The sequence below is a fragment of the Podarcis erhardii genome (assembly GCF_964252035.2).
Source record: "Podarcis erhardii genome assembly, chromosome: 9".
Classification (NCBI taxonomy): domain Eukaryota; kingdom Metazoa; phylum Chordata; class Lepidosauria; order Squamata; family Lacertidae; genus Podarcis; species Podarcis erhardii.
The window spans coordinates 79,227,684-79,249,488 of NC_138512.1; the positions used below are offsets into that span (position 1 = coordinate 79,227,684).

At 47.8% G+C, this 21,805-nt stretch overlaps 1 protein-coding gene across 7 annotated transcripts in view; it reads left to right on the plus strand.

Annotated features, from left to right (window-relative positions):
- Positions 1 to 21,805, plus strand: part of DYSF (dysferlin) — a 188,605-nt gene that overhangs the window by 8,257 nt on the left and 158,543 nt on the right. For 4 of the 7 annotated variants that reach the window (XM_081876591.1, XM_081876595.1, XM_081876593.1 and 1 more), the window contains exons 1-3: positions 4,488 to 4,616; positions 11,484 to 11,539; positions 12,122 to 12,213. In XM_081876591.1, the coding sequence (XP_081732717.1) occupies positions 4,523 to 4,616; positions 11,484 to 11,539; positions 12,122 to 12,213 (242 nt within the window). In that variant the 5' untranslated portion in view covers positions 4,488 to 4,522. Of the gene's footprint in view, positions 1 to 4,487; positions 4,617 to 11,483; positions 11,540 to 12,121; positions 12,214 to 21,805 lie in introns of those variants that run through there. The other 3 variants (XM_081876592.1, XM_081876594.1, XM_081876596.1) reach the window with 1 other exon arrangement.

The following is a 21,805-nucleotide window of genomic DNA, read 5'->3' on the forward strand; positions in this document are numbered from 1 at the left end:
GACCCTGATGTTGGGAAAGTTGGAGGGCACAAGGAGAAGGGGACGACAGAGGACGAGATGGTTGGAGAGTGTTCTTGAAGTGGCCAACATGAGTCTGACCAAACTGCGGGAGGCAGTGGAAGACAGGAGGGCCTGGCGTGCTCTGGTCCAGGGGGTCACGAAGAGTCGGACACGACTAAACGACTGAACAGCAACAACAATACACAAACGGAGGTTCCCGGCAAGCTATGCTGGGATGTAAACAGACATGTGACATACCACAGCTCCACACATCTGTTTAGGTGGAACAGAATATCCTAACACTGCCAAGAGGGAAGTGGCCCCGCCTGTTGCCATCTGCTTTTTGGCCCTGCCAGCTTCCTGTCTGCCCCTCCCCATCTTCCCATCAGATTTCCACCTGAGGTTTAAATGGCTGGAATACTTTGAAAAGATGCTGTCAGTGGCTCAAATGTGATCCTTCCAACTTTCCCAATTCTATGTTTCCATGGAACCCTCAGATGGCACTACTGGGTTTTTCTGTGACTGTTTTTCTGTGACTGTGGGCTGGGTCTCTATCTCCTGCTTAATCATCCATAGCCTCCAAATGGTTGACATAGAACATAAAATGTTCGTTAAAAATACAGATTTATTGAATTTGTATCCCAACTTCCCCCCTCTGCAAGAGCTCCAAGTGTTGCACCTGTGTGAGTGAGTGAGCAGGACAAAGCCAAAGTTTTCCCACTAATCTCACTCTCAGTTTCGGTCACTGATGAAACTCAAACAGAAGAATTAAGCCTTTTGCTGTTCTGGCTTGAGGCCCCATGTGATTAGCCTGGCTGCAGGCTTGGAATGGACACTCCTCAATGTGTCATGGAAGTGGCCTGGGGAACTCATTGCAACCAGATGTCATGGTGGACAGAAGCACATGTGGTTTTCTAAGTATGTTAGATTGTGGTGGAGGATGGGTGGTGTATTAGATGGATGCTGTATGTGGCAGGCAGGAGAGGAACATCCCATAGTCAGAGGCAGCCTCCCTCAGGCTACCCGATGCCAGGGAGGGAGAAAGGACAGTCGCGGACATCTGTCGCCATCTTGTTCTGCTAGTGAGCTTCATGGCTGGGTGGGGATCCGAACCCTTCTCTCCCAGGCCCTGGTCGGACACTCTCAGTGGGTCTCAAACATTTTTTTTTTAATAAATTTTTATTATTTTCCTAATACATACTTTTACAACACACTACAATAAATCACATAGATACTTTTAGCTCTGCCGAGCTTGCGACTTCCCTCCATCCCTTCAGCAAGTATCCCTTATTTTCTTATATCGTGCATTCTATTTTTTAACCTTATATCTACTATACATTGTAAGAGCTATTTCAGTCCTGCCAGTGTTTTTAAAGTTTTACAGTTATCCTTTATATACACCATAAATTTACTCCAGTTCTCTTGAAACCTCCGATCGTCCTGATCCTGAATTCTTCCCATCAGTTTGGCTAACTCTGCATAACTCATCATTTTTGTCTGCCACTCCGCAATGATGGGAACTTCTTGCAATTTCCAGTTTTGGGCAAGCATATTTCTTGCCGCTGCTGTGGCGTACATAAAGACTCTTTGGTCCGCTTTCTTAATTTCCTTCCCCATCAACCCCCAAAAAAGGCTTCAGGATTTTTGGGAAAGGTGTATTTAAATATTTTCTTGAGTTCATTGTAAATTAACTCCCAAAAGTTCTTAACTTTATCACAAGTCCACCACATGTGGTAAAAGTCTCCATCCACCTCTTTGCATTTCCAACATTTTTGTCCTTCAACCTATACATTTTTGCCAGCTTTACCGGAGTTAAATGCCACCTATAAATCATTTTCATTAGGTTCTCTTTTAAAGCTGCACATGCCGTAAACTTCATATTTACATTCCATAACTCATACCATGCGTCCAATTCTATATTGTGCCCAAAATCTATAGCCAATTTTATCATTGCTTCTTTCACTTCTTCAGTTTTTGTAAATCATTCTAATAACAAATCATACATTTTGGATAATGTTTTACCTCTGCCTTCTATTAAATCTATTTGAAATCTTGATTTTTTGTCTTCAAACCCAACTTTTCTTTTATCGTCATTCAATAGATCATTACCGGCAACCTGATGGTATTCCAACCAACCTGTAAACATACCTTCTATTTGATCATATGGCTTAAGTTTTATCCCTTGTTTTGGGGTCTCAAACATTTTTGTGCTACTGCTCTCTTGGTTCCATCAACTCGCCCCCAGTGCCCCCCACCCCACCCTGCCCTACACCATAAAAGCCCCCGGGGAGGTGAGATTACCTAGGAGGGTACAAAGAGGCAGGGGGCAGCAGAGGAGGGGATTATGGAGAGCACAAATGAAAACCAGACTTCGAAAAGCTGATATCATAGGATCAAGTTCATCAGTTTTGTTTAATTAATTAAACTAAATAGTTTTAGCTGGATTTTGAATAAATGGGCAATTGATTTTTGCTGTTTTGAATTTTATCACGTTATTGCCAGGTGAAAATGTTCCTTTTAAACCAGGTCTTTGGCTGATTAATATTCTATGGCCTTTTAAATGTGTTTGTGGGAAGGGGAATGTTATTGGTTTCCTTTCCTTTTTGTTTTCACTATTTATATTGTGCTTTCAGCCTGTATTTTATCTTTTGAACCACACTGAGATCTTCAGATGAAGGGCAGTGTATAAAATTATTTAACTAATTAATAGAAAAAGAAGTGCGAGAACTCACCAGGAATGCCTCCCTTGTTCTCAGTGGAATTCCAGTGCAGTTAATGCAGTTAAACCTGAGTGAATAAAGAGGTGATTTCATCCTGCATGCTAGGCAGGGCCAGATTGAGATCTTTTTTTAGAGGCCTTAAACACTTAAAAGATTTTGGTGCCCCCATATATATCTCATCCAAAATATAAACAATAATAAACTGTAAATCTAAGCTGTACTTTTTGAAAGGAAACAAAACCTGCAGTAGGATGGAAAATAATCTTTATTTTTGTATGCTCCCACTTTATTTCTATTTGAAAAAAAATTATCCGACTTTTTCTAATTGCAAAGCCTTGATCAGCAAAGTCTTTGATCATCTTAAGGCAGCCCTGTTCAGGGATGTTTTTAATATGTAATGCTGTATTGTTTTTAATACTGATTGGGAGCCGCCCAGAGTGGCTGGGGAAACTCAGCCAGATGGGCGGGGTATAAATAATAAATTATTATTATTATTATTATTATTATTATTATTATTATTATTATTATCAGATCCTCAACCTAATCTTATCCGACACATCTGCTTCTATACTCAGTCGAGATGAGGCATTCAGCCTGCCTTGTTGCACTCTCTTTCTATTGGGATTTTAAATATACTTTTAACTGAGAAAAGGAACACTCAGAAGAGCAATTGGTGACCATTCATGTTTAAAATCCTGCAATGGAAAATTTCTGGGGTGCTTCCCTTGATGCTCTAAGCACATGCTTATTTTGCTTAACGGTTAATCCAGCCCTTATGCTTGGACGTTTTCTTGCTGTCTTTTATTGCCTATGGTTGCTTTTAAAATTATATATATATAAAATTATTATATGTTGTTGTTTAGTGGCTTAGTCGTGTCCAACTCTTCGTGACCCCTGGACCAGAGCACGCCAGGCACTCCTGTCTTCCACTGCCTCCCACAGTTTGGTCAGACTCATGCTGGTAGCTTTGAGAACACTGTCCCACCATCTCGTCCTCTTCTCCTTGTGCCCTCCATCTTTCCCAGCATCAGGGTCTTTTCCAGGGAGTCTTCTCTTCTCATGAGATGGCCAAAGTCTTGGAGCCTCAGCTTCAGCATCTGTCCTTCCAGTGAGCACTCAGGGCTGATTTCCTTCAGAATGGATCAGTTTCATCTTCTTGCAGTCCATGGGACTCTCAAGAGTCTTCTCCAGCACCATAATTCAAAAGCATTGATTCTTCGGCGATCAGCCTTCTTTACGGTCCAGCTCTCACTTCCATACATCACTACTGGGAAAACCATAGCTTTAACTATACCTTGCCTTGGCGAAGGGGCTTGAATAACTCAGAGAAGCTATGAGCTATGCTGTGCAGGGCCACCCAAGATGGACAGGTCATAGTGGAGAGTTTTGACCAAACGTGATCCACCTGGAGCAGGAACCGGCAAGCCACTGCAATGTCGCTGCCAAGAAAACTCCATGGACAAAGACAAAATTATTATATATTGTCATTTAAACACCTTGTTGTAAGGCGCCCGGGAATATTAAAAGACTGGTGGCTATATAAATCTAACAGCAAACAAACAAACTCGCGGGGGCGAGTAGTTGCGCGCAGCTGCGCTTCCTTTTGCGCGCCGAGCATCCCGGCCGGCCGATCGCGCAGCGCCCCCTGGCGGGATAACGCGCCGCCCTGCCTGCCGACTGGTCCTGATGCTGCGTCCGGCGCTGGGCGGGAGGCGGGCGGCGCTGGGCGGGGATGGCTCTGTGTGACCGGCGGGCGCTGCGCCCCTGAAGGCGGACGCGCGCCAGAGAGAGAGAGAGAGACCATGTTCCGCTGCGTCGTGCAGCGCGCCTGCAGCCTGCCCGCCTTGGAGAAGGGCGACAAGCGCAGCGACCCGGTGGCCAGCGTCACCTTCCGAGGTAAGGGCCCCTCCGAGACTCAGCCCAGAGGCAGAGCGTGGGGGGCAGAGGTCTGGACAAGGGGGGGGGACTCCTCCTCCTCTCTGCCCCACCCCACAGGCTGCTCAAAAAGGGAGCTCTGCCCGGCACTCCTGTTTTGTTGATTTTGCAGAGGGAGTTTATTCTAATCTGTATCTTTGATTCATGCTTTTGGACTTACTTTTCGTAGTAGCAGTCTTTGTATTTATTTATTTCATTGCATTTTATAGCATACCTTGTTTTTTGAGAAGCTCAGGGTGGCCGGCATGGTCCTACCCCCCTCCTCATCTAATCCCCACAAGGACCCTTCGAAACATAGCTGTCAACGTTTCCCCTTTTTTAAAGGGAAATCCCCTTATTCCGAATAGGATTCCTCGCAAGAAAAGGGAAAAGTTGGCAGCTATGCTTCGAAGTAGGGACGCGGGAGGCGCTGTGGGTTAAACCACAGAGCCTAGGGCTTGCCGTAGGCGGTTTGAATCCCCGCAATCACGGGGTGAGCTCCCGTTGCTCGATCCCTGCTCCTGCCAACCTAGCAGTTCGAAAGCACGTCAAAGTGCAAGTAGATAAATAGGTACCACTCAGGCGGGAAGGCAAACGGCGTTTCCGTGCGCTGCTCTGGTTCGCCAGAAGCGGCTTAGTCATGCTGGACACATGACCCGGAAACTGTACGCCGGCTCCCTCAGCCTATAGAGCGAGATGAGCGCTGCAACCCCAGAGTCGTCCGCGACTGGACCTAATGGTCAGGGGTCCCTTTACCTTTACCTATGCTTTGCAGTAGGCTGAGAGACAGGGACTGGCTTCCAAGCCACACCTAGTGAGCTTCCTGGCCAAGTGGGGATTTGATCTCTGGTCTCCTCATGGGAGAAATGGGAAAGTCTTGGGTTTTCTCTGCCCCCACAGTCGGAGGCAGCGATGCTTCTGAATCCGTTGTTGGAACCACCGGAGGGGAGAGTCCTGCTCTTGTGCTCAGATCCTGCTTGCAAGTTTCCCATTGTCACATCTGGTTGGCCCCTGGCAGAACAGGATTCTGGCCTAGATGGGTCCCCTTGGGCCTGATCCAGCCACGATCTTCTCAAGTTCTTATGCATCTGCCCCTTTGTTCCTTCTGAACTGCTGTCTTCTGATGTTCTTTCCACCAACCAACTCCAATTCATGTTTTTATTTGGTGTGATGTTGTCACGACTCTCTTCTTCCTTATACCTTTGACCATATAAATAACAGAATGTATTTATTTATTGAATGATTATAGATAAGGAAAGGACACAAAAAACAACAACACAGCAACACCCAGGGACATTTTAAAGCATAAAATCATTGGTTCTGCCTGGAGATGCTGCCGGGGATTGAGATGGGATTATTCTGCATGCAAAGCAGATGTTCTTCCCCTCCTGCCTTTTCCCTACAGACCACGCCAATGAGCATTATGGGCAGCCCCCACCTTGCATTTACAGATCACATGAAAACCCAGTTAAAACCAGAACTCCTTTAAGCCAAAAATGTGAAAACATCTGCAGAGTTTCTGGGAACCTGGAGAGGGAACTACCGTATTTTTCACCCTATAGGACACACTTTTCCCCCTCCAAAAATGAAGGGGAAATTTGTGTGCGTCCTATGGGGCAAATGCAGGCTTTCGCTGAAGCCTGGAGAGTGAGAGGGGTCGGTGCGCACCGACCCCTCTCGCTCTCCAGGCTTCAGGAAGCTCTGCGCAACCCTTGGGAGACCGGTGCGAAGTTGCGCCGGTCTCCCGAGGGTTGCGCACAGCTGCCTGCATTCCGAAGCCTGGGGCGTGCTGAAGAGCGCGCCCGGGCTTTGCGCAGCTCTCCGCAAGCCTGGGGAGACCGGCGCAACTTCGCACTGGGCTCCCTAGGCTTGCGGATAGCAGACTGTTCTGGGGGCTGGGGACGGGGGAAGCTCGGGCTTCCCCCGCGCCAGCCCCGTGCCTGGGGGAAAAATATATTTTTTTCTTTATCCCCCCCCCCCAAATCTAGGTGCATCCTATGGGGCGGTGCGCCCTATGGGGCGAAAAATACGGTAGATGTCTGCATCCAGCAAAGATTTATATGGACATACCTATATTCCAGCAGAATTGTGGACTTGGAAGAGACCATGAGGGTCATCTAGCCCAACCCCTTGCAATGCAGGTATCTTTTGCCCAACGTGGGGCTCGAACCCACCACCCCGAGATTAAGAGTCTTGTGCTCTACCGACTGAGCTAGGTCTCAACCTGATATCAAATTGAGAGGTTCAGCATGTCGGTTGTTCCCTTTGGAAACAGAGGTGCAATTTGACATTTCACTTGTGTGGGGCAATGGTGGAAGTGGCATGAGGTATGGAGACATGTGTAACCTCAGATAAAACTGTAGGCAAGACGCCTTCCAAATGCTCCACCCGGCTGAAAATAAGAGCCCCCTTCTAAGCTTGGAATAGTTCTATTTTCATGCCAGGGATTCCTGCCAGTGCCCCACCCTGCTGAGACCTCCGATTCTGCTCTCCCTTCTGTCAGTTGCTGCATAGCTGGCCCTGCACTTATTCCAAAGCACAGAGATTCTCAGAGACCTGAAGTCCAGAATTGCAGGTGAGGTGACTGAAACCTGGAGATGGGTCAGCGACTCACGCTTAGCAACATTTGAGCCATGCATTATTCCCTTTATATTATTTTAAAATTATTTTTTCCAAACGTTTTCACAATCACCTCAAATCAAATGATTACATTATTTCATCAGTTGACTTCATCTCCGCAGTGTTTTTACTCCTGGATTATATCTTTATCTATTACAAAAAAGTTTCTCTGCTGCGATCATTTTGTCATTTTTCTTCTGCTGCTTTTATCTCAAATCCTGCCTGCAATTTCATTTGGCTGTAATGCTTTTTTTAAAAATAGTCTATGAAAGGCCCCCATTTTTCTTTGAAAAGTTCATCATTCTGACCTCTTAATTTCGCTGTCAGCTTTGCCATTTCTGCCTAGTCCATTACTTTCGAAAGCCACTTCCAATTCATTCTTTCCATTTCTGAGCATATAATATTCTAGCTGCTGTTCTCACAAACTTAAATAGTTTGGGCATCTTCTTTGGAACACCTGCCCCTAATATACCTACAAGCTTCTGGTTTTGGGGGAATATCCCATTTAACCCTTTTCTTCCTTTCATTATATATATCAAGCCAGGCGTTATTCCTCAGCGGGGGGTGGGGGGGCAGAAGGATTTCCTGGGCCTGGTGTATTGTGTGTGTTATTTCAGGTCCAGATTCCTGCCTTGCAGGGGGTTGGACTGGATTACCTCTGGGGGATCCCTTCCAACTCTACAACTCTACGATTCTATGAAGTCACAGTCCAAATCGTCTTGCTGAAGGCTGGTTTGGCTTCCCATTTTGGTACGTTGGCTCATGTTGTCAGCTGAGCTCCCATGTCCTGCAAGGAACAAATTTATTTTTTTGTATATAATTTTTAAATTAAACTTTATGTTTTACAATTTAAAGTACTCGTTTTTTTAACATCCTTAAAATATCCATGACTTCCCTTCTTCTCTTCCCATGGTCTATTTTATGTATCCTCAATCCCTGCCTATTTTACAGAAACTATACCATTCAGCATTCCCTTATTACATCCATCAAAACTTATTTACACTGTTGAATTTGTCTTAATGCTGCCATTGCTGCAAGGAACAATTTTAAACCTGCACGTGTGTCACGGGGGCAAATTAGCATTTGCAAATGAGCAGTGGCCTTTTTCTCCCCACAAGAGGCGGCAACTTTGGGCGTTCTCTGCCCTCCTGCACTTCCTTGGGAACAAATATCATCTGCAAACACAGCTCCACTCTTTCCTTCCTCCTTCCCATTCTGAGCAATGCCTTTTTCAAATGCTGAACCGTCTGAGTCTGCTGAGTGACCATATATAGCAGTTTTTGGCTCTGCACGGGGAGAGCCACAAAGCTATACCAGGCAGTCCTTCCTGCAGAGCTTTGGCAATAGCAGCTCCTCCTATTGTTCTGTCTCTCAAGAGTCTTCCTTTTCCTTTTACCATGTTGTGGCAAAACTGAGCAGAGAGAGAGAGAGAGAGCGAGTCCCTTTCTGCCCCTGCCAAATGGTTTGCTCAGCCTTCCAAGCCTTTTTTCTCTGCTTTGGAGTCTAGATCCGCCTTCCGGTTTTGGACATCTCTGTTTAGACTATCAGACACATGATGCACTCCAAAGATAGATTATAAAAGCAACAAGCAGATGAGGCAGAATGGTTTTCGTCTCCTAGGACAGTCGAGCTACTCCAGAAGCACCAGGCGGCCTCTAGGCCAGGGGCATGTGGCTGGGTGGTTAGAGCAGCCTTCCAGAAGTTTGGGTTTCCATCTCCCATCATCCACAATCATTGGATGAGCTGACTGAGAATGTTGGAGGCTGCAGCCCAATAATAGCTAGGACAGCAAAGTCAGAGAACTCTGGCTGGGCGAGACTTGCATTTTTGGAGGGGGAAATAGGGCCTGAATCGGGGCCTCTGGTCTGGGCTTTTTACACGCTTTGACATGAAGGAGTCAGGTTCACATCTGTGTGAGGAAAGGTGACCTGGCATCAGCGGCGTAGCGTGGGTTATCAGCACCCGGGGCAAGGCAAGTAATTTGCGCCCCCCAACCCGGGGCAAGGCAAATAATTTGCGCCCCCTAACCCGGGGCAAGGCAAGTACAGTAATTTACTCTCCCAAGCAGCAGCAGCAGCGAGGCTTCTCTCCTTAATTGATTCCCCCTCCACACCGCGTCGTTTCCTGGCTGCTCCCCCCCCCTTCCCCTCTCTCTCCTCCTCGCTCTGCTTGCCTTGCCCTGCCCTGCCTGAGGGCACCCTGAGGAGACTCCGCTCTCCTTTTTGACCAGGCGAGGTGGGAAAAAGGGGGGAAAGTCTCTTCCCGCCCCCTCGCCAGACTCCCTGCTCCGCTCGGCTCACTACCCAGGCGGCCAGTGGAAAGAGAGACGCAATTACCTCTCCCTCCGCTTCGCCAAGCTGTCAAAGCCCGGCAGCAGCGGCAACGGCAGCAGCAGGCGCAGCCAGACCCCCGCGAGCCAGCCCGCCCGCCCGCCCGCCCGGCTTCCTCTCCTTTTTTTGCCAGCGGCAGAAGGCTTTGCTCTCCCCCTTCTGCGACCTCCTCGCCAAGCCGAGCGAGCGCGGGCTCCCTAACCAGTGGATTTTAGTAGGGGCAGAGAGCTGCTAGTGCGAGTGCGCCCCTGCCCAAGTTGCGCCCGGTGCGGCCGGCACCCCTGGCACCCCCCACGCTACGCCACTGCCTGGCATCAGGGCCGGCCCAAGGCATTTTGCTGCCAGAGGAGAAACAGCTGATGTCCCCCCCGCAGCCTCTAGTGAAGTGGGAGCCCAAAGCTCTCCCCATTACTGTATCTCCTTATTTTAGACTCTGCACACACATGCAGAGAGAGAGAGAGAGAGAGGAGAGAAAGGAAGGAAGGAAGGAAGGGAGAGGAGAGAAAAAGAAAGAGAGAGAGAGAGACAGACAGACAGACAGACAGAGAGGAGAGAAAGAGAAAGAGAGAGGAGAGAGAGAGACAGAGACAGAGAGGAGAGAAAAAGATAGAAAAAAAGAAAGAAAGAAAGAAAGAGAGAAAAAGAGAGGGAGAGGAGAGAATAAGAAAGAGAAAGCGAGAGCGAGAGAGACAGAGACAGAGAGAGGAGAGAAAGAGAGAGAGAGAGAGAAGAGAAAAAGAAAGAGAGAGAGAGAAAAAGAGAGAGATATTAATAAAACTGGATGGATCAAACTTCAATTAACTATAATGAATTAACTGGTTTCTGAAATGGCGAAATTAACTGCCAAATTAAGAGGACATAATGATGACGTGTTCAAGGAGGATTATCTCTCAAATTATCACCCATATATGAAGTCGCTTGCAGGATTTGAAATATAAGACACGGATTATTGACAGAATTAACGATAGTGGGGTTTAGAAAATCAAAACTTATGTGCTGTAAAACAGCTAATAAAAAAGGAGTAAAAAAGAAGGATCTGGAAAGGAGGGGCCGGAAGTCCAGAAGAAACTTTGCATGTTTTTTTAAATTGTATATGATAATAAATGTTTTGGAATATTTTTGGAGATTTAATAGAAATTATATGGAAAAAATGAATTGATTGCTTTCCTTGTTCTCTTGTAAGTTACAACATCTTCCTCTTAAATTGGGCAGGTGGATAAACAGAGCACTGACACCTGGATCTATGTGATCTGGGACAGGTGTGTGTGGGATCTTCAGCCACACCGGCTGCCAGGGATCTTGTTGCTGTTACTCCTTCCAGAATTGCAATTGTCTACTCTGATGGGGACAGACAGATGTGTGGCTTTAGACTCGCCGTCCAGAGGAGATGGCTGGACCGAAGGCTTTCTGTGTTTTAGAGAGAATGAGTGTGGATGTGCTTGTGTGTGTGAGAGAGATAGAGATCTCAAAGAAACCTGTTTTGCACCCAGGCTTGTTCCGTTGCTGATGCCATTGTGCTTGTCATTTGCCTTTTCTGCCCATGCCCAGCCTTGGAACTGCAGCCCTGATCCTGCTGCACCCCTTCCCTTCCCTTATCTTGCCTGCTGCCCCCACCCTGGCACCTAGTAGCAGGGTGCCAGCTGGAGTCTCTTTGGGCAGGAGTTGGCCATCTGCACCAACCTCTGGCCAAGGATTCAGAGGAGGCTCTTTCCGCCCAAGATAATGTTAAACTCGGAATGCAATACCTTGAACTCAGGTCCTTGTGCACACCTCCTGCTGCTGAGCTCTGCCCCTTCTCTGACTGGGCTGTGAATTGTTAATGCGGAAACATCTGTTCAGACCACTGTGCAAAATGTGCTGCTACTGGGGCCGTTTCTTATCTTTCTGCTGTCTTTCCTAGGGGTGAAGAAGAGAACCAAGGTGATCAAGAACAACGTCAACCCCGTGTGGAACGAGGTGAGCCAGCCGCTCCTCTGCCTGAGTCTCTGATGGGTATGATCCTGTGCTTAATTTCAGCAGAGACGGCTGTGGGTCAGTCCCAGCATCACGTTCCAACTGTCAGGGATCAGCTTTGGAAGATGCTCTGAGCCTGGACTTCCTCCGCACTGAGTTGTTGAATGGTCTCTTTAAATTTGAAGGTTCATTATTGTTCCACAAGATGTGTATTTCTTTAAGGGCCAGAGCAAATAACATGACCTAGTTTTACAGCTGTGAAGCAGTACAGCAGGTGCTGTTAAGTTATGTTAAGTTGGGTATAAGAATATAAAGAGCAGCACCTAGCTCTCTCAGTACCCTGGTGGATGGGTCATGCTTATTGATATATAGTAAAAGGAGTTTTTGTTTTTGTTATTAATACCTCGCAAACGTTATTTTGTGTTCCTTGTAATGTGTGGTCTCCCCAGCACGCCTTCTGCAGTGCAACTAGTCTGCAAATAGCCAACATGAGTAACTAGATCAGTTGGATCTCCTGGCAAGTTGAGAGGGAGGATTGGGACCCCCTCTCTCAGTCCCTGACCTGCTTCCCTCCTCTCCTCTTAGGGCTTTGAGTGGGACCTGAAAGGGATTCCATTAGATCAGAATGCGGAGCTCCATGTCGTCGTCAAAGACCATGAGAAGATGGGCAGAAACAGGTAGGAGATCTCCACAAAACCTTCAGAGCAGCTGGCCAACTTTGGTTCACGGCTGGTCCTACCGTTGGGAGATGCGAGGCAGTGGGACGTCTTGCCATTTGCAAATTCCCCCAACGAGGGGTGCTCAAAAGTTGGAACGTGACTTGCAAATTCAAAAGACCTTTTGCTTAAATTGATAATAAATTAGTTTTGCTTGGGAAGCAAAGTGTGCGTGAAATACAGTTCTCTGTGAATTTGGCTAACCCTCTTGTGAAGCCGTCGGCTCATCTAGTCTAGCATCCTGCCCTCACAATGGCCAAGCAGATGAGGACATAAGAGCTCAGTCGGTAGACTCTTGATCTCTGGGCTGTGGGTTCAAGTCCTGCAATGGGTAAAAAAGTTTCCTGCATTGCAGGGGTTGGACCAGATGACCCTCATGGTCCCTTCCAACTCTACAACTCTATAACTTAATGCATAATAATAATAATAATAATAATAATAATAATAATAATAATAAATTCATTTATATCCCGCCCTCTCCAGCTGAAGTCGGGCTCAGAGCGGCTGCCAACAGTAAAAGTAACACAGTTTACATAATATTGCAATCTATTACTGTATTTTTCGCTCTATAAGACGCACCAGACCATAAGACGCACCTGGTTTTTGGAGGAGGAAAACAAGAAAAAAAATATTCTGAATCTCAGAAGCCAGAACAGCAAGAAGGATTGCTGCGCAGCGAAAATAGCAATCCCTCTTGCTGTTCTGGCTTCTGGGATAGCTGCGCAGCCTGCATTCTCTCCATAAGACGCACACACATTTCCCCTTCCTTTTTAGGAGGGAAAAAGTGAGTCTTATAGAGCAAAAAATACGGTAATTGAAATACATTCTAAAATCATTTCATTCTAAAATCAATTCAGAATCAAATTAATGACAACCATTGGGCTATAGTTCTATGAGGATTACAGAAGGAGAGAGGGGGTCAGAGTGTGCCTTGGCCAAAGGCCTTGTGGAACAGCTCTGTCTTGCAGGCCCTGCAGAAAGATGTCAAGTCCCGCAGGGCCCTGGTCTCCCTATACAGAGCGTTCCACCGGGTCGGTGCCACAGCCGAAAAGGCCCTGGCTCTGGTTGAGGCCAGCCTAACCTCTCTGTGTACCGACACCTCCAAGATGTTTTTGTTTGAAGACCGTAAGGTCCTCCGTGAGACATACCAGGAGAGGCAGTCCTGTAGGTACAAGGGTCCTAGGCTGGATCAGGCCAGTGAACTGTGCTGGATCAGGCCAATGGTCCCTCTAGGCCAGCATTCTGGTCCCCCAGTGGCCAAGTGGGTGCCCCAAAGCGAAACTCACAAGCTGGATTCAAGCACAAGAGGAACACTCTTCCCTCCTGTGGTTTCTAGCAACTGGGATTCAGAAACATTTCTGCCTCTGATTGTGGAGCCTTCCTGGCTAGGGGTCCATGGGAGTGGAGCTGGCTGCTGGAGGCATTGGAGCACCCATCCTGTGTCAGTTTGCATTTCTTAGTGCAAAAAGTATTGATCAGATGTGGAGAGAACTTTCCTATTCTACGTATTCTACGTAATTCAAGAGGGTTCTGGAAGCAGCTCCGTGTGAAAGAAATAGGCAGAAGGTTCCTGATGTTTGGGTTATTTCTTCAGAGAAGCTGAATGAAGCTGTCTTAAAATGGTTCTGTTATCACTTCTGTCAAGGTCATGCCAACTATAAAAGAAGGGCCAGAAGGAGCCTGGGTCTCACTCTTTCTATCTATCTCCCTTCTGGTGTGGTGTTCTGTAAATTGTGTTAAGGTTTTAGTCTTATTATAAGTTATTGTAAATTTAAGTTAAGTCTGCTGCAAACTGGATTTCTTATGGACAGTGCCAGTCCTGCATGTATGGGATTTGTGACCATTATGCTCATTTGCCTTCAGTTGCAGCAAAGCTCTGCTGGATGACATATTAATTGCCTCTGGTCTATTTTTGGGGAATCCTGCAACGTGTTTAAGTTTTTACTCTGCTAACTATACATTGGGAGTTTTGTTCTGGATCAGTATTGAGCAGAATTCCTTGCTCTTTTGGGGCATGCAAACCGCTTGCCACCTACTCTCTGCCTGCGGAGAAGTTCAAGGCATTCTTCGCCCAAAGAAACGCCTGGCCTCTCCGTGGCTCCGTGAGTTCCTAACATTGTCAGGGCAGGAGGTGGCTGAAGGGACTCTTTATGCTGCCGAGTGACATGGAAACAATTCTCGGAAAGGGAGAGTGAAAGATGCTCGGAGTCGAGAGTGGATTTCATGCTCTTTATTCAGCTCGTGGTGAGGAGGAATGGAAGTTCCCCCAGAATGTCTGCTTTATATACATTATTTACACAATTGGCCCCACGTGATTGGCTAATTCCGGGATTCTCCTGTAGGCCAATCAGGTTGCGGGTTCACTTCCACCTGGAGCTGGATTGGGTGGCTCCCATGGACCAATCAGACTGCTGCATTCTGGACCCTTTTGTTCTAGGACCAATCAGACTGCTGCATTCTGGATCCTATTGTTCTAGGACCAATCAGACTGCTGCATTCTGGATCCTATTGTTCTTGGACCAATCAGACTGCTGCATTCTGAATCCTATTGTTCTAGGACCAATCAGACTGCTGCATTCTGGATCCTATTGTTCTAGGACCAATCAGACTGCTGCCTTTTGGATCCTATTCAACTCAGTGCATAACAGAGAGAAAGTCACAGAGCCACATCTTAGGGGCACCAAGGGGCTTCTCAACATCCAGCAGCTCCCACGTTCAATCCTTGGCTTCTCCCTGCTGCCCCAAACCCCCGAAAGCTAGTCTGTGAGCTCGGTGGACCCAAAGCAGCTTCGGATGCAGAGCAGGAGTTCAGATTTCCGAAGCCGGACCCGGGAGGGTTGTGGCTGCAGTCCTGGATCTGCATTGGGAACATAGGATGCTTCCTTAAACGGAGCCAGACCTTTGGCTCATCCTCTTCTGCTTCCAGTCAGCGTAAAACAAGGTTTCCCAAACTTGGGTCTCCACCTGATTTTGGGCTACCATTCCCATCATCCCTGTTACCGGAAAAAATCCGAGGGCTCCCTTGGACAAAAAGGAAAGACACCAACCAGAGTAAATTGGAGCAAAACAGCAGCCTGTAGGCTTGGCCTTTATTGAACTGTTGCGACAGGGTGCTCCCCTCACTTGCAGGTGAGAGGAAAGACACAGAAAAATGGTGTGCAAGACCTTATAAAAACTTTTGAAATTCCCCTCCTCTAGGTCTAGCCCACCCCCAGAAACATCATGCATGCATTACAGAGAGGAGGGGTTGAGGGAGGAGTTGCAGTGGTCACCTGAGTGTCTTGTCACCTGGCTGGTTCCCTTCTCTCCCCCTCCCCATGAGTCACTTCCAGGAGACAAAGGGGAGTTGGCAGTTTCCTGCCCCCTGAGGGAAGATCTGATCAGTGTCCTTTGTTTCAGTCCATGCTGAATCCACTCCCATATGCAGGTCCTTTGTGAGTGTGATGGGCTTCTATCTAGGACCAAGGTTGGCATAGCAACTGGGCAGGGCTCCTGTGGATGTGCTGGTATGCTGAAGGGATTATGGCTGCCCTGTATCAAACCTGCCCCATTTTGTAGTCCTTCCTTCATGGAGTAAAATAAAAGTGGAACAGTGCAAATCCGATGTATGGTTGATTTTCTATGAATTTATAACAGAAGCATAGCGTATGTGGTGTGTGAGTGTGTGTGAAGTTTGTACAAACTGAATGATGGGGGGGGGGGCTTTCCTGCTACATCCCTGACCACTGTTCCTGCTAGCTGGGGATGATGGGAGTTGTAGTCCAAAAATGGCTGGAGACCTGAGTTTGGGAAACCCTGGAGTAGACCATACTGAGCTCAGATGGACCAATGCCTGATTCAGTATAAAGGCAGACATTGTTTACGAGGCAGACACTCTGCCACTGAGCTATGGTCCTTCAAAGGTGATTTCTCACACTTTTTCAGAGGACGTTGGTGGGGTTCAAAGCCTGGATCACAGGCTGCCTTCGTTAGCCTTGACTGCATTGTCACCACGTTCCTCTTTCGCTCCTCTGGCTGCCTGGACGTGAAAGAATTACTAAAAATCCACCGAATGATTGCCAACCCTGAATGGCTACCTTAGGGGTTGGCTCCGCAACCTTTTTGGGCTCGTGGGCACATTTGGAGATGGTAGAAAGTGTCATGGAATTGTAGAGCTGGAAGGGACCCCATGGGGACATCTAGTCTAGGGCTGCCGTATGTCTAGGTTTCCCCAGACACATCTGAGAATCAGGCTGCAAAAATGGCGTCTGGGAGGATTTTTGCAGAATCGGCAAAATGTCCAGAGAAACCTGGACGTGTGGCAAGTAGAGCGATTAAAACAATAAGTGCTTGAAAATTCCCCAACCCTAATCTAGTCCAAACCCCTGGAATGAAGCAACCTCAATTAAAACATCCAAGACTATCCAACCTCTGCTTAAAAACCTCCAATGGAGAATCTGTTAGAATTCCTGACAGAATCCACTGTCTAATGGCCCTTACTGTCAGAAAGTCTTCCTGATGTTGAGTCAGAATGTACTTTCTTGTAACTTGAAGCCGTGGGTTCGAGTCCTACCCTCCAGAGCAAGAGAAAACAAGCTTGCTCTGTCTTCCGTGTGACAGCCCTTGAGATATTTGAAGACGGCTCTCTTATCCTCCTCTCAGGAGAAAGGGGGGGGGTGCGGTGTGTGTGCGGTGTGTGTGCGGTGTGTGTGTGCGGTGTGTGTGCGGTCTGCCCCGGGTGTCATCTGGGGTTGTAGCCTGACATTCTAATGGGTCTTATCGGCAACTAGACCCTTGAACATGTATAGAGTAGCTCTGTAAGCTCAGCCAGGCTCGACCCTGCTAGGCTTTGGGGGAAGGAGCTTCTGGGAAGATGGTGGCAGAGGTCAGGGGTAGCTCCTCTTGCACTGCGGTTGGAGGATGGATGGCGGCTAACAGATTGAGGTTGAATCCTGACAAGACAGAAGTACTGTTTTGGGGGGACAGGAGGCGGGAAGGTGTGGAGGACTCCCTGGTCCTGAATGGGGCAACTGTGCCCCTGAAGGACCAGGTGCGCAGCCTGGGAGTCATTTTGGACTCACAGCTGTCCATGGAGGCGCAGGTCAATTCTGTGTCCAGGGCAGCTGTTTATCAGCTCCATCTGGTACGCAGGATGAGACCCTCCCTGCCCGCAGACTGTCTCGCCAGAGTGGTGCATGCTCTGGTTATCTCCTGGTTGACTACTGCAATGTGCTCTATGTGGGGCTACCTTTGAAGGTGACCCGGAAACTACAACTAATCCAGAATGCGGCAGCTAGACTGGTGACTGGGAGCGGCTGCCGAGACCACATAACACCGGTCCTGAAAGACCTACATTGGCTCTCAGTACGTTTCTGAGCACAAATCAAAGTGTTGGTGCTGACCTTTAACAGCCTCGGTCCAGTATATCTGAAGGAGCATCTCCACCCCCATCGTTCTGCCCGGACACTGAGGTCTAGCGCCAAGGGCCTTCTGGTGGTTCCCTCACTGTGAGAAGCCAAGTTACAGGAAACCAGGCAGAGGGCCTTCTCGGTAGTGGTGCCTTCCCTGTGGAACGCCCTCCCACCAGATGTCAAAGAGAACAACAACTACCAGACTTTTAGAAGACATCTGAAGGCAGCCCTGTTTAGGGAAGCTTTTAATGTTTGATGTATTACAGTATTTTAATATTCTGTTGGAAGCTGCCCAGAGTGGCTGGGGAAGCCCAGCCAGATGGGCGGGGTATAAATAATAAATTATTATTATTATTATTATTATTATTATTATTATTATTATTATTATTATTTATTATCATCTCTGAGCCTCATCAAGTAGCTAGTCCCTGTTGCTTTCGTGGAGATGGAGCCAGAAGTCTCCTTGCAAAGGAAGAGGCATCCAGGAAGGTTTGTCTTCCCAAAGTGTTCCTGGAGCGCTGAACAGGCGCTCCCATAAAAGGGGTTCTTGTTGCACCATAGAGAGAATCTGAGCTGCCACAAGAGTTCAGTGTGTCAGCTCTGAGAAAGCAGCCCCTGCTAGGCGGGTGGGAAGGGGAGAAGAGAAGGGAAGGGAAGAGAAGAGAAGAGGACTGTTTAAGAATAGCCCTGTCGAAAGAGGATATCCAGGAATAGCAAGGATGATTCAGGGCAAGAGAATCTGGAGACCTCAAGTCTGGCTGTGTGCCCGAGGTCTGGGGAAAAAAATAATGATTGGAGGGATGTCTCTCCTTCATCGAATATTGGAATGGTAGAGTTGGAAGGGATTGCCAAAGGTCATCTAGCTCAACCCCCTCCAACGCAGGAACAGTAGCTGAGCAATTCCTGCAAAGCAGGAACCAAAGCCTTTGGAAGGGGACAAGACTGAAAGATGCACCCAGGGCTATTGGGACCAAAAAAGAGACAGGCCCAAGGTAGAATAAGAGAACCGTAGAATTGTAGGATCAGAAGGGACCCCCAAAAGTCATCTGTCCCAACCCCACGCCATGCAGGAACCAGAGCTAAAGCATCCCTGGCAGAGAGCTCTCCAGCCCCTGTTTAAAAACATCCAAGGGTGGAGAGGCTGGCCCTTCTGAGGGAGTCCATTCCACTGTTGAGTACGGCTGGGTGATATCTGGTTTTCGACGACAGAGGACGAGATGGTGGGACAGTGTTCTCAAAGCTACCAGCATGAGTTTGAGTAAACTGCGGGAGGCAGTGGAAGACAGGAGGGCCTGGCATGCTCTAGTCCAGGGGGTCACAAAGAGTCGGACACAACTAAACGACTAAACAACAACAACAAACCATGTAAATACCACCAGAAAATAAAAATAAAAACTCTTCCAGGCCCTCCTGTCTTCCACTGCCTCCCGCAGTTTGGTCAAACTCATGCTGATAGCTTCGAGAACACTGTCCCACCATCTCGTCCTCTGTCGTCCCCTTCTCCTTGTGCCCTCCATTTTTCCCAGCATCAGGGTCTTTTCCAGGGTGTCTCTTTTCTTCTCATGAGGTGGCCAAAGTATTGGAGCCTCGGCTTCAGGATCTGTCCCTTCCAGTGAGCACTCAGGGCTGATTTCCTTCAGAATGGAGAGGTTTGATCTTCATGGGACTCTCAAGAGTCTCCTCCAGCACCAGAATTCAAAAGCATCCATTCTTCGACGATCAGTCTTCTTTATGGTCCAGCTTTCACTTCCATACATCACTACTGGGAAAAGGAGGCTCCATTAGCTAAAGTGGTGCTAAGGTTAAGAACAGTTTCAGGTTAAGAACGGACCTCCGGAACAAATTAAGTACTTAACCCGAGGTACCACTGTAAATTTGTTTATGTTCATTTAAAACCTGCCAAGGGGTCCAATTCATTTTGTTGTCTTTTTAAGTAATTTGTAAAGAGTTCCCATTCTTCTTTGAAGTCGCAGTTGTCCTTATCTCGCAATTTATACGGTATGTTAATTTAGCCAGCTCTGCATAGTTCATCAGTTTCTCTTGCCACTGTTCTTTTGTCGGGGTTTCCTCATTCTTCCATCCTTGTGTTATCAAAACTCTTGCCGCTGTTGTTGCATACATAAATAGATTCTTTATTTTCCTTGGCAGGTCTTGTCCTACAATCCCTAACAGAAATGCTTCTGGTTTTTTAACAAATGTCATTATAAACATTTTCTTCAATTCGTTATATATCATTTCCCAGATTTTTTAAATTTCTCTACATTCCCACCACAAACCAGCCACTGCCTCTCAGCCCGACCTCCCTCCCAGGGTTGTTATGGGGATTAATTGGGGGCAGGGAGAACCGTGTTCACCACCTTGAGCTCCTTCGAGCTGTTCAAGAGCGGAACAGACCCCCTCAGAAGGGGGAAGCCTGTGAGGTTTGAAAACAGAGTCTGGAGAGCTATCTGCCGGGGATTCTTCAGCTGTGGTTCCTGAAGGGCACGGGGTTGGGCTAGATGACTTTTGGGGTTCCCTTTCCATCCGAGAGTTCTACGATTCTGCAAGCTTTTGCATGTGCCGCTGTATTAAATACACCATAGTTCTCTCTTTCATCCAACCAACCAACCAACCCCACTGCTGCTGGGCTCTCAGGCCCCCAAAGTGAGAAAGGTAGCCCCACTCTCGTAGCACGGCTTCCTTGCGAGGATTCTCCCCTCCCTATAATCTGAGCAGAGGGTGCATTGCTATTGTATTTTCCCTGATAGGGGTCTGGAAAGGACACCACCCAAGATAAGTCTGGAGCTGCCCTCCGACACCTTGGCCGCCATCCACGGTGCTCCTTGCCAGCTTTCTTCATCCTGTTTTCATATGCTAGTTATGCACCCTCAAAAGTCCAGAAGAAATCCGAGGGTTCTGTCCACCACCTCAGAAACTGCATTTATTTATACCCCAGTTCCAAGCAGCTCCAGGTAGTGTCCAGGGCAGCTGTCCACAGCTCCATCTGGTACGCAGGATGAGACCCTATCTGCCTGCAGACTGTCTCGCCAGGGTGGTGCATGCTCTGGTTATCTCCCGCTTGGACTGCTGCAATGCGCTCTACGTGGGGCTACCTTTGAAGGTGACCCGGAAACTACAACTAATCTAGAATGCAGCAGCCAGTCTGGTGACTGGGAGTGGCTGCTGAGACCACATTACACCAGTCCTGAAAGACCTACATTGGCTCCCAGTACATTTCCGAGCACAATTCAAAGTGTTGGTGCTGACATTTCAAGCCCTAAACGGCCTCGGCCCAGTCGACCTGAAGGAGCGTCTCCACCTGGGACACCGGGGTCCAGCTCCGAGGGCCTTCTGGTGGTTCTCTCCCTGCGAGAAGCAAGGTTACAGGGAACCAGGCAGAGGGCCTTCTCGGTGGTGGCACCCTCCCTGTGGAATGCCCTCCCACCAGATGTCAAGGAAATAAACATGTCTTCTGACATTTAGAAGACATCTGAAGGCAGCCCTGTTTAGGGAAGCTTTTAATGTTTGGTGTTTTATTCTGTTTTTAGTGTTCTGTTGGGAGCCGCCTAGAGTGGCTGGGGAAACCCAGCCAGATGGGCAGGGTGTAAATAATAAATTGTTATTATTAATATATATGAGGTTCTCTCCATGTTCATTGAAACCCCACAACAACCCTTTGAGGCAGGTCAAGTGGAGAGATAGGGACTGGCCCAAGGTCATACGTAGTGAGCTCCATGGCCGAGCGGGGGATTCAAACCCTGTACTCACAGGTTCTAGTCTGGCTCTTTGACCGGTTCTTCTCCAGTTCATTTAATCCAGGGTTTCTCAAACTGGGATCTCCAGCTGTTTGGGGACTACACCTCCCATCATCCCTGACCACTGGCTTTGCTAGCTAGGGATGATGGAAGTTGTAGTCTAAGAACAGCTGGAGACCCCAGTTTAGAAAACCCTGATTTAATCCTCCTAAAAAAGGAAAGCGAGTCTTGAGCAAGCAGCTGAAGGCAGATGGAGGCAGGTGGGGCAATGCTGGGCCTCTGGACGTTCTTCCGTTTTTGGTGCAGCCACAAAGAAGGCCCTTGTCTTCCATGGGGAAAATCTCCAGCATCTGAGCATGGACAAAGTGCAGGAGCACCAAAGGATGTTCCCTCTCATGCATGCACCGACTCTCGCTTCTGGATATCCAG